Consider the following 12,889-nt stretch of genomic DNA (forward strand, 5'->3'; position numbering starts at 1 on the left):
GAATAGAAAGTTAACTTTTTTATTTTATATGTATTTTCCAGAGTGCAGGACCAAACTTGACATTTTTCAACAATGCAGATTCAATGCAGTTTGTTTGTTTGCTCATGTTCACTGATTTTTACTAACCGGCATTTCATGATCCATTCAGTCAGACTAATATGTTTGGATGGAAGTGTTTTCAACTGGATTTGAATATGATACTGACTGTTGGGTTGAATTGTAATAGGATGAACTGGACGGAGTTGAATGTAATTGGATTTGATAAGATTGTCGTGCAAAGTGTTTCGGGATAAAAAAAAAACCCAACAAAACAAAAAACTACCACTTTAACTCTACATGTTATCCAGTGATTTACTGTAAGGTTTTTATTTACATTCTACACAACATCAGCAGCGTTGTATAAATTATTTCTTCGTCTAGCGCCAAGGATCCTAAACAAGAATGTCTGCATGCGGAATGAGTATTTTATTCATAACCAGTTTATAAAAATAAAATACAAAATAATTCTAAAACGAACAAAAAAGAAAAAAGAAACACTGTACAAGGCATTTATGATACAAAGAAAATATCAAACATAAATAATTACAGGTATATACAATGCAAACCCCCACTTACATTCTGTTCTCGATGCTGTACAGTAATATTTCAAAACTATGACAATAACACTGAAAAAAGAAAATGATCAAACATTAAAAATAAAAAACAATCCAGATTTTTAAATTCAAAATAATGTTGGGGCAAATGTCACATTAAATAAATTCAAGTCAAGCATTTTTAAGTCATTGACAAGTATTCCAATGTTATGGCATGAGCAGCGTTTTCTTTTCTCACACTTTTTAAAAAGAAATAAAGAAAAACAAGAACAGATCCATTTGTTCTTTTGCTCTGTGCGTAGAAGGGACCACTAATAGCAAAACAAAGGCTACAGTAAATATCACACCTCTACCTGCGAGCCACTTTCAAAAGTGACAAAGGAAATCTAACCTCGACGGAAACACTAACACTACGACTACACACACACCACTTCTGTGTATTAATAATAAAAGCTATGAAGAAATCTGATTATCATTAAAAACCAGCAGCATGGTTTAGCATCTGTTCCTTCCTCTCACTGAAGCATATAAGTTATTGTTTTTTTTACAACACTGTTTTTTATTTAAATATGACTTTAAATATCTTACAGGTAGCTATTAAAAGTCTGCGTAATGAATTTTAAAAGCTGAGGATATCTTGATGTCGGTGAGTTGACACGGGACAGTTCACAGATTTGAAGTAAAAAAAATCGTTTTGTTTACAACAATGCAAACACACGCCCTGGAGTTTGACCAACTCTCCCCAAGTTTTGTTGTTTAATTTGTAAAACATTGGTACATTTCAAGGTGGTGGTGCATACGTTTGCTTTTTTCTGGACCTCAGAGGGATGGTAGCAGGTGCCTTTTATGGACAGCATAGAAGAGAGGAATTCTCTGGGTTTTTGCTCTAGTGGTGAAATGATCTCCAGCATAGACAAGGCTCAGTCATCCCTCGCTATATGCACAGAGGGGCAAGGAAGAGGCATTAAGGCTTTTCTGACTGAACGCTGCCCGCCTTCAGGATGTGTTATCAGATCTGCTTGGTGAGATTAATCTGCGTGAGTCAAATGAGGCCCATTTCACATCTGTATACAAAGTAGGTTCATCTGTTTTTACACGCCACAGCTCATCAAATCCATCAAAAATATTTAGCAATATCATTGTTTTCTTTGTCCTTATGCACAGCAGCGTCCCATCAAATATTCCATGATATAGGACTTTACAAGACTAGTCTATTCCTCCATTTTGCGCATCAGATTAGAGAGATTCACTGGTAAAAACAGTAAACCTTACAGTGCCTTGCAAAAATATTCATACTAATTTAACCTTTCCACACTTTGTCACGCCTTTAGGGTTCTGTGCAGAAGACATCAGTTGCACTGGATTTGATTTAGGGGTATCAGAATAAATAGGGGGTGAAAACAAATGGAAGTCAAATAAAATCACATAAAATCCAAATATAATGCCTTGAGGTCTGCTGTTGTAACACAGCCTCCGTGTTAAACCATGATGGTGGCAGCATCATGCTGTGGGGATCCTTGTTTTTAGCAGGGACACTGGTCATATTTGATGGGTGGATAAAAGGAATGAGGTAAATCCAGAGCAATTCAGGTGGGAAAACAATTAAAAGGTTGCAAAAGACTGGACACTGGGCCAGAGCTACAATGGAATGTTTAGATCTAAGCATATTCATTTGTTAGAATGGCCCAGTCAAAGTCCAGACCTAAATCCAGTTGAGACTTTAAAAAATGTATGTTCACAGTCACTCTCCATGTAATCTAACTGATTTTGAGGGGCTTTGCTAAAAAGGATGGACCAAAACTTCCATCGCCAGAACCACTTGCAGCTGTAACTGCAGTCATAGGTTGGTTCTACGCAGTATTAACACAACTGCACGTAACACTCTTCACCCTTTCATTTGCAGAGATGTTGAAAACAGTGTACCACTTCCTTCCACTTCACAATGATGCACTACTTTGTTGCATCACATAAAATCCTAATAAAATACGTTAGTTTGTGATTGCAATGTGACAACATGTGAAAAAGTTTAAGGCGTGTCAGTACTTTTACAAGGCACTGTAGCAGCAACACAACCGACCCACATCAGGACAGCAGGCGCAAAGACACAGGGTCACAGAAATTCAATTTATTTATCTTTTTCTCATTTTGGTAAAATAAAAATACCACGTGATTCAATGCTTTGTGCAGCTTTTTAATCAGCAGCTGGTGTATCTGTATGTGTTTTCTTGGCATTCAAAGAGTAGCAGGTGAAGGGAGTTGAAGTTGGCTAGCAGTATCATATGAGCAGAGGGGCTGGAGTCTGAGCAAAGATAAAACTGAAACATCAGGCATGATCGATCTTCAGTGCAGGGATACAAAACACTTCGACATGGAGACTTAAAGCATTCTCTTGTTTTGTGAAATGCATGTTTATATGGCCTAGATTTTGTGTAATATGAGAGGTTTTTTGAGGTTGCTTTTGTTTTTGCCAAAAACTGCGAGCCACACATGCACAGCACCACTGAAACCTAAAAATATTCCCCCTTTTTTTTTTTTAAAGAGTAAGAGCTACTTTGTCCAAAATCTAAAAAATGTTTGTCTTGCTACCTTGTTTATAGAAATGAAGATTAATGAAAAGGTTCATCTTTTAAGTGCTGGCACAAGTCTTTTTGGCCTTTTATTCCCCAAATTACACTCACTTGAGAGTGAATCTTTAAGCTGCCCAAAGTGCCAAGGCACATGCTGAGACAAACATCTTTGTCTGTGCATTACACACCACTAATGCACCGTATGCTGTTCAGGCTACGTCAACATTCACCACTGGAAACAAAAGCATGATCCACTTATTCCTGTCTTAGAGATCTCAAGATAACCTCACAGCATCACAGTAGGCACAAAACAGAGCGCGTCGTCACGCACTTTACACGACTGATTGTATAGAGGGCCACTCAGTGATCCCTTCAATTAAACACTTAAAACTAATGTGACGGTCACACATCTGGGGGCAGAGCTTTGAAGCAGCTTTACAACAAATACTTCAATAAAAAAATTGAACAAAGTATAGCTTAATTTAGCAAAAAGTAACTATTATACCCTGCTGCAGCCTCCAAAAGCACAACTGAGGCTAATTCTTAATTGCGATGCAGTGAACTACACTGCAATTCCCAAGTGCATAAAAACTGAGGATTAAACTGCTACTAACACCAAATCAGGCATAACATTATAACCACCTGCCCGAAAAGAGGGTTGGTCCCTCTTTAGCTGCCAAACAGCCCTGACCCATCGAAGATTGGACTCCAGGGTATCCAGGACCAACATGCTAGCAGATATTTTAGGTCCTCTAAGTTGTGAGATGAGGACTGGACCCTTTTGGTCCAGGACATTCAAAAATAGTTTGATTGCAGTGAGCTCTGGGGAAATTGGAGGTTAAGTCAACACCACCATTCCTGGAATAGGTTGGTTCTGATGTAGGCTGCTGAAAGAGACCAAAGCCACCGGGGATCATCACTTCAATGACAGGGTGTACATGGTCTGCAACAACGCTTAGGTAGATGGTGTCTGCCAGAGTACTAACCACGTGGATGGGAGGACCCAAAATTTCCCAGTGGATCATCTCCTCTTTTGCCTTCTTCCAACAGGGAATCCTGGTCCCATGTGTTCCTAGGCAGTGCCGGTTGTTGCATGAATGCCACCCTGTGCAACTGCCCACATGGCTCATGTCTATGATCGCACCTGTTCCCCAGGTAAGCGTTGCGCACACACCTGGCTTTCAATGTTGATCTTAAAGAAAAGGTGATTAATCAGACCAGACCACCTTCTTCCATGCCAACCTGGCCATTGTTGGTTCTTTCAGCAGTGGATACAGGTCGGCAAACATGGTGTTGGCAGCATCATGCTGTGGTGGGTGGTACAGGCTGCCGCATGCACAACAAAACCACCATTGCATCAGAAACAGCCCGATCTTCTTAAGCAAATCAAGCTGGAGTAGCTAATTTGCTGGATCAGAACACATGAACCACACAGGCCACCCAGATGCATCTGCCTTGACTGATCATGACCCTTTTCGTAGATTCACCATTGCTCCCTCCTTGGACCACGTTTGATTAATGCTGACTACTGCAGACTGCTGACAACCTAAAAGAGCATCAGCTATGGAAATACAGACCCAGTTGTCTAGTCAGCACAACTTGGCTCTTGTCAAACTCGCTGAGATCCTCACACATGGCAGTTTTTCCTGCCTCCCTTCAGCTTTGAGGGCAACATATTTACTTGCTGCCTGATATATCCCACCCAGTAACAGCTGTCATGTCACCTGCCAGTGGTTATAATGTTATAACTGATCAGAGTATATCAAAGTACAGGATAGAGCAAAGTTAGAGGCTCAACTAAGCTATTGTTCTACATTATATTACTGCCTGCAGCATGATAAAGACACAGCTTTAGTCGATGTTATGGCGGACATAAAAGGAGGATCCTGATGCAACTTTTTTGTCTCGTTACTTATACCAGTGAGGCTCAGTTTGAAAGATGGAATTGACATGAAAGGTGATATTTTAGTTATAAAGTAGTCAAAACATCTGGAAGGTTAGACAAACCCTGTGTGCAAACACGGGAGGAGAAGAACGCTTGGAAGAAGAGCAGGTCTCAAACTAATAACACAGAAGGGAAACAAGGTATTTTACTGATTGAACAGGAAGACTCAGGCTTTTATTCTGACTGATGTCTATCCAATCATTACTTTAATCCTTATTTCCATTTCTATGGCATTACAATCTGGTGTGAAATTATCTGCTCAGCTTGCTGGAGCACTTGCCCTCTCGGCTGCAGCCCTTCCCCCTGGACAGGTGGAGTGGGCTCGTCCGCGCCTGTCGACTGCAACACGTCTCCTGGTGGTGGAGGTAGAAGCGACGGGGAGGTGGCGACCCCGAGAAGCTGGGAGGTGAGTGGCACCGGCCCAGACAGCCCCCACCCCCTCCGCCGCGGTGCTCGTGACGGGAGGGCGAGGAGCTGACGGAGCGCTGCAGCGAGGAGGAGCTGCGTGGCGAGGCGCTGGAGCTGCGGTGGTGCTGGTGGTGCGGGGAGCTGGTCAGGCTGCAGACGCCCATCCTGGAGGGCCCGTGATGGGGCGAGGAGCGGTGGTGCAGAGGGGAACCACGGGAGCCATGCATCAGCTGAGCGATGCATGACAGGAGGTCCGAGTCACTGGTGCTGCCAGCCCTGATGCGGTAACGCCTGAGTCTACACGGGAACAAAGGGAAGGTGAAGTATAAAAATGTTTTTATCAGCAGATTTGACAAGAATATGTTAATATTAATTTGACACCATACAGTGCCTTGCAAAAACATTCACACCCCTTCAACTTTACCAAAGTATCAATGTGACTCTTTGAGTCCTCCACAGTGGCTTTGAAAAGCACCAAGACATAAAGAAGTATTTTATGTAACATCTGCAAAGAATTGCCACAACAGAATGACACATTTTATTTCACTAATCTTTACTTTAAAAAAAACGTTTTTTAGTCAAGCTGTTTTTTTTTTATTTTCCATAAATAGTCAAACTAATAAGTTAGAATATTATTGAAAAGTTAATCTATTTCAATAATAGATGACACCATGCACTGTGGCGGTTTGCAGCAGAGTGTGAAGCGGTTGGGATGAGGATCATCTCCTCCAAGTCTGAGGCCATGGTTCTCGACCGCAAAAGGGTGGCTTGTCCTATTCAGGTTGGAGGGGAGTTCCTGCCTCAAGTGGAGGAGTTTAAGTATCTCGGAGTCTTGTTCACGAGTGAGGGAAGAATGGAGAAGGAGATCTACAAACGGATCGATGCAGCTGCCACAGTAATGGGGGCACTGTGCCGGTCCGTTGTGGTGAAGAGAGAGCTGAGCCAAAAAGCGAAGCTCTGGATTTACCGGTTGGTCTACATTCCTACCCTCACCTATGACCATGAACTTTGGGTCATGACTGAAAGAACGAGATCCCAGATCTCATCTATACCGGATGCCTCCTGGACGCCTTCCTCGGGAGGTGTTCCAGGCACGTCCCACCAGGAGGAGGCCCAGGACACGCTGGAGGAACTATGTCTCTCGGCCGGCCTGGGAACGCCTTGGGATTCCCCCGGACGAGCTGGAGGAAGTGTCTGCGGAGAGGGACGTCTGTACTGTACTACAAAATGTTATTTTGTAGGACTGAGGACAAAACTGTCTTTTTTGACTGTAAAATGTGCTAATCTCTGCGCTATACCAACATCATTTATTTTAACTTTAAAGTAGAAAAAATCCCCACTGAAATTTTAAAATTTTTTCTTTTAAAACTTTAAAAAAAGCATTGCATGCATTAGTATTCAGACCTCCAGAGTCAATATTTTGCGGAACCACTTTGAGTCTGTGAGTCTTTTGGTCTCTGTGGACGATCTTCAAGTTTGGAACAGGTTCTTATTTGGATTTAGGTCTGAACTTTACCTAGGCCATTCTAACATGTGAAAGTTCTTTGATTTAACTCATTGCATTGTAGCTCTGGCAGAATGTTTTGTCCTGCTGGAAGGTGAACCTCCACCCCAGTTTCCAGTCTTTTGCAATAGGGTTTCCTCAGGGATTACCCAGTGTTGAGCTCGATTCATCTTCTCATCAACTCTGATCAGATCCCCTGTCCATGCTGAAGAAAAGCATCCCCACAATATGACCCTGACACCACCATGTTTTACAGGCAGGATGATGTGTTCAGGGTCATGTGCTGGTTTAGATTTAACAGTAAAGTTTTTGGCATTTAGGCCAAAAAGTTCAATTTTGGTTTAATCTGACAAGAGCACCTTTTCCACAATTCCTCTGTCTCCTACATGGTTTGTGGCAATGTTGAAGCTTGATGTTATATGGCTTTCTTCCAGCACAAATTTTCTTGTCAACCTTTCATAAAGTCCTGATTAATAAAGTGCACAACCAAATGTTATCCGATCAACAGATTGTCCCTCCTGAGCAGGGGATATCTGCAGCTCCTCCACAGGCATCTTGGCTGCTTCTCTGATCAATGTTTTTTTGCCCGTTTAGGTGAGTTTAGATGGACAATTGTGTCTTGGTAGGTTTTCAGTTATGCCACATTTCCATTTTGAGATGTTGGATTGAACAGTTCTGTGTGTGATGTTCAAAGCTCGGACTATTGTTTCAGAATGTAACTATGCTTTGAACTTCTCCATAACTTTATCCCTGCCCTGTTCCTTGGTCTTCATGATCCTGCTTGTTCAGCTTGTTCTCTAACAAACCTCTGAGATTAAATTTAATTTAATTTAATTTATTGACCTCTGAAGGCAATCGGCTGCATTACATTTTTAGGAGTGTTGGAGCAGAAGGGGACTGAATACAAATGCATGCTGTAGTTTTCTTTGCAATTGTCAAAAAGGTTGAAAACCATGCATCCTTCCTATTCACAATTAAACTTTAGTTTGTGTTGGTGAATAACTAAATCTTAATAAAATGCACTGAAGTTTTTGGTTGTAACATAACAAAATGTTAAAAAGATCAAGAGGTACATCTTCATTTGCAGGGCAGTGTACATTGTGCCAGGGAAAGATCAAAGTTGTTACCTGCCCTCCACTGGGGTGCGACACGGTGGCTTTCCAGGGGGTGGGCGTGGCAGGAACTGGGCGGTCAGCTGCTCTGCGGAGGTGGCCGAATGAACGGGACGAGGTATCCTGCTCTTCCGTGAGAGGGGGCTAGAGGAGGAGGACAGAGAAGGAGCCTCGTCCCCCTGGCGGTCGGAGCGTGAGCCCATGAGAGAGTCCTCATCCTGAGAGCGGTCGGAAGTGGACGACAGCGGATCCCTAACGAGGGACGCTACGACTGGACCACGCCGGTCGGAGAGGGATGGGGAGGCGGTAGGAGAGGGGACGGGGCCTTGGTGGCTGGCTTTTTTCTGCAAAAGTTTCTCCTTGGCGGATCCTGGAGGAGGGAGCTCAAGCAGGCTGGCGGGCTCAAGCACGGGTATGCGACTTTGTCTGCGGCTGGGGTCCTTGCGTGGAGCAGCAGGTGAAGAGCAAGATGGGTTAAGATTCACATTGCCCCTGCCATCCTCCCTGGTCTGTGCCTCTTCGGCACATGGAGTAGGGGTAGTATTATTGTCAGGGTCTTTTAGTTTTGAGAGAGCTCCAGCAGTTTGGGCATCACAAGGAGGGGAGGAACAGCCATTGGTAAACAGGGGGCTTCGAGGGGAGCGAGGAGAGAACTGGGGAGGCGAGTGAAGCGAATGAGGCGAGCGGGGGGAGCGAGGTGAGCTTGGCACAGGGCTTTGAGCTTTGGTGTGAGCATCCCCATTCACCACTGTTTCAGCCAGAGGGTCCGTTGCTGTCACTGGATAGGTGAGCACATATTCCTGTTGGGAGCTGACTCCACCTGAGAGCTCCTTGATCTGCTGAGCCTCAGCCTCAGCTTCAGCATCACCACACCTCTCCAGAAGGAGGCACTGTGGAGCGCTGTCTGATCCCGACTGCGAGGACAGACATGAAGGACGCTGAGCTGTCAGCTGGAGGGGAGAGGAGGTGAACAGGAGAAGGGAAAAAAGCAAAAACAGGTGTTAATTAACTAAACGTAACCTTAAAAATGGGAATAAATTGCTTATAATATAAAGGTCTGTTGCTGGTAGACTACAACATGTGGAGTTGTGCTGTAGATCCGCAGCAAGAGCCAGATGCAGATGTGTGAACAGAGAGGAATTTGATATTAAAATGGTAAATAAATGGTGATTAGTTTAGCAACAGCATGCAATACTATAGCTACCATTAATCAGACCGAAACACATGAGTGCTATGGCAGTGTCAGTCAAGCTGTGAGTACTAAACCAGCAAGAAGGACAGGAAACGTTCACGCAACTTCGCAGGGGGCTTCAGCGAAGAGAGGGTGAGGAACAAATACAGGGAGAGAGAGAGGAAGAGGAAGATAGAGAGGACAAAGACGATCTGAAACAAAAGAGACCATGCAACCTGTAGTCATGACTCCACATTCCCAACACGCATGCCACAGTCAGACAAAGACACACCCCATATTCACATGACAAGGACACATCTGAAACCATGCTCTGTCTGGCCTGCACAGTGCCCCCTACATGGTTCTGGGAGAGAGCTGCACAAAAAGCCAAGCCAAATGAACAAAAACAGTGATAACCAGCAACAGAAGAAAAGAAAGAAAACAAAACTATAACAAATGTATTACTACAGGTGTAGAGAAAGCTGAATGGAGGCTTGTTTGTTTCAACAGGACAGTGATGGAGATTCATCACCTGCTGAAGCTGGGCACGGGTGATACGTATGACTGAGGGGAACTTGGTATTGGCGGTACCAGCGGGGATGGCCGGCAGTTTCCTTCGACTGGGTGAGCGTGCGCCGGGGGAGGGGTTTGTTGGTAGAGGGAGGGAGGCGTGGCAGGAGGAGGAAGAGGATGGGCGATCCTGCTGCGGCTGCTGGTCGGCGGACTGGCTGCGCCTCAAGCCTGCTGACTGGCGCTGGTGCAGCGGGTCCGACAAGGTGGTCAGGAGGGTGTGAGGACTGGGAGAGCGCAGTGGGATGGGGCTGGATGTCCGGGCCATGACCTCCTCAGGTAGAGATGGAGGAGAGGTGGGGAGCTAAGGGTGGGTGGGGGGTGAAAAAAAGGAGGGACTGTGAGATTGATCAGGGTGTGTGAAGATGGAGGTGCTATGAAGCAGAAAAGACGAGCTGCTCTGGCAGGGAGTGTGACATGGAGTTATTCTAATCAGAAGAGGCACAGGACGTAGGAGGTGAGGCCGGATCTTTAGGTAAAGGGGAGGTGCATATATTTAAATTATAAGCTGTAGTTTTGCTTGTACAAGGTAAGGAAGCTTGGTAATAAGCTCTTAAAGTGCCTTGCAAAAGTACTTATATAAATGATCTCCTATTAAAATCACAAACTTGAATATATTTTATTGGGATTTCACATGATAGTCCAAGGTGGTCCATAAGTGTGAAGACAAAGCTAAAGAAAACAAGGTTTTCTTTCTTTTTGTAGAAAATATAAATCTTAAAATTGTGGCGGGTATTTGTAACAACCTTTATTCTGATACCCCTAAATAAAATCCATTGCAAATAACAGCTTTCAGTAGTCAACTAATTAGCAATTTAAGCCCAGTGTAAATGCAGCTGCTCTGTCAAGGCCATAAAAGCACGAAAGTATCATCACAGCATGATGCTTTCACCACCATGTTACACCCTTTAGATTGTGGGTTAGGGGGTAATGTCCAACGTTAGTTTTCTGCCACACATTTCAGTCTCATCTAACCAGAGAACCTTCATCCACATTTGACGTGTCCTCTGCATGACTTATCGCCAAACTGCAAACAGCATTTCTTTTAGCTTTTTTTCAACAATGGCTTTCTTCTACTCACTTTTTCAGATTCCTTGAATGGACAAGTAAACATTGTCTTGTCTGCAGATTCTCCCAATTGAGCTTTGGATCTCTGCAGCTCCTCCAGAGCTACCACGGGCCCCTTGGCCACTTCTCTGATCAATACACTCCTCCCCAAGCCTGTCAGTTAAAGTGGACGTCCATGTCTTGGTAGGTTGGCAGTTGTTGCCATATTTGTTCTATTTCCAGATGATGGATTCAATAATGCTCCATTCAAAGCTTAGGATATTGTTTTATAACCTAACTCTAAATTATACAAAAGCAGATCCTATTTAAAGTGTAGTGACTTCTGAAGGCAAAGGGTTGCACTGGATTTTATGTTAAGAGTATGACTATAAAAGGGGGCTTTAACGCATGCAATCGAAATAAAATACATTGAAGTTTGTGTTTATAAAGTGACAAAATATGAAGAAATGCAAGGGGTATGAATACATTTGCAAGGCACTGTATGTGTTCAAAGTTGAATTACAGATTGACAAGGAAGATAGCACTGAACTTAGTGGCCTACTGTGAGAATATGAATAGCAAACCAGCAAAATATTTAGCTTAGAAAACCAAAAAAAACCTTTGGAAACAAATTTGTAAAGCAAAATAAGAGAAACAAAAATACTGCAAACAAAGTAAAGATGTGCACAACTACTACAAATAAAACTGAATATTACAGCATTTCATAAGCTCCCTTTCCCATGCTGCGATCTCATTAAAGCAGTCAGGTTGTGTTGTATCTTTTTCTAATAGTGAAAGAGCAAGCACACACAAAGCAGTAACAATTACCTTCAGACTACAGCAAGATGCAGCTGGTGGAACATTGATCGTTGTATGATAAAAGCATTGAAGTTCTATACCTAGAACTCTGACTCTGTGCAGCTTTTTATCTTTGTAAAATGCTGACTACAGTCATCATTATGTTTGCCATGTTGTGAAGTGGCCTTCAAATGAAGGAGCTTACCTGAGTGAGAATTCCCTCGGCCAGAGCTTCAGCTGGGCTGGTTGGAGTGATAGGAGGCAGAGCCCCCACAGGTCCCACACTGAGCTCCAACTTGTCCACTTTTGCACTTCCTTTGGAGGAAGCAGTACTTTCTTGCTTAGCTTTGCCAGAATTAGGGCTTGGGCTTCCCTTTTCCCATCCAGGAGATGGTTCCTCTGGTTGGAGCACCTCTGGCTCCTCCTCCTCCTCCGAAGGGCTGGTTGTAGCTTTGGCTCCAGGGGAGCCACTGGGTCGCTCCACCATTACCCACTCTTTTGAGTCAATTTCCTGCCTCCCAGAGCTCAGATTAAGCGCCACAAAGCCACCACTACTGGCCGCCCCCTCTCCCTGCTCATAAGACCCAGGTGAAGCTGGTTTAGGAGAACCAGCTCCGGACCGAAACTCCTCGTCATAGTGCCAGACCCTGTCAGGACGCTCCCCAGCAGTTACAATTTCACCCTGAGCTGCAGCCTCCTTTCCGTGGTGCTGGATGCCAAACTGCTGTTTTCCTGAACTAAAGGACAGATGCAAAAAACAACTCCTGGTTCAACTTAAAGAAAAATACTGTATAAAAACAAAAATGAGCTGAATTATGGACAGACTTACCAGTTATCCAGGAGACGCTCTGGGCTGGACTTTGACTCCAGACCCACCCTCCTCTCCAGCTCTAAGCTGTGAATATTGCGGAGCTTTCTCAGCAGAGGGCCATCCCGATCTGTAGCCACCACCTCTGCGTGCAGTTTGACAGGAGAGCCCAGACTTAGTCCTGTGTAGGGGCTCTGGTGTCCTTGTTTGCCCTGGTTGTTGCTTTGTTCCTCCTCTGCCGCAGTCTGTGTAACCAAGAAAAGTTTTAGAAATTTTAATGGATTTCAGATTCAACATTTGTGTGTGAAAAAGTTGGTCATTCATCAGACATTGCTTTGCAAAAAAGGGATTTTTATCCCTTTAATT

General features: G+C 43.9%; 1 protein-coding gene across 5 annotated transcripts in view; it reads right to left on the bottom strand.

Annotated features, from left to right (window-relative positions):
* Positions 1-331: 331 nt before the first annotated feature.
* ttbk2a (tau tubulin kinase 2a) overlaps positions 332-12,889 on the bottom strand; it is a 40,802-nt gene continuing 28,244 nt past the window's right edge. For 4 of the 5 annotated variants that reach the window (XM_047344709.1, XM_047344706.1, XM_047344707.1 and 1 more), the window contains 5 exons: positions 12,545-12,768; positions 11,921-12,452; positions 9,833-10,174; positions 8,145-9,079; positions 332-5,810 (listed from right to left, as the gene is read on the bottom strand). In XM_047344709.1, coding sequence (XP_047200665.1) covers positions 5,357-5,810; positions 8,145-9,079; positions 9,833-10,174; positions 11,921-12,452; positions 12,545-12,768 — 2,487 coding nt within the window. In that variant the 3' untranslated portion in view covers positions 332-5,356. The remainder of the gene's footprint in view (positions 5,811-8,144; positions 9,080-9,832; positions 10,175-11,920; positions 12,453-12,544; positions 12,769-12,889) is intronic. The other variant, XM_047344710.1, reaches the window with a different exon arrangement.

Source organism: Girardinichthys multiradiatus, chromosome 19, assembly GCF_021462225.1.
Source record: "Girardinichthys multiradiatus isolate DD_20200921_A chromosome 19, DD_fGirMul_XY1, whole genome shotgun sequence".
Taxonomy (NCBI): Eukaryota; Metazoa; Chordata; class Actinopteri; order Cyprinodontiformes; family Goodeidae; genus Girardinichthys; species Girardinichthys multiradiatus.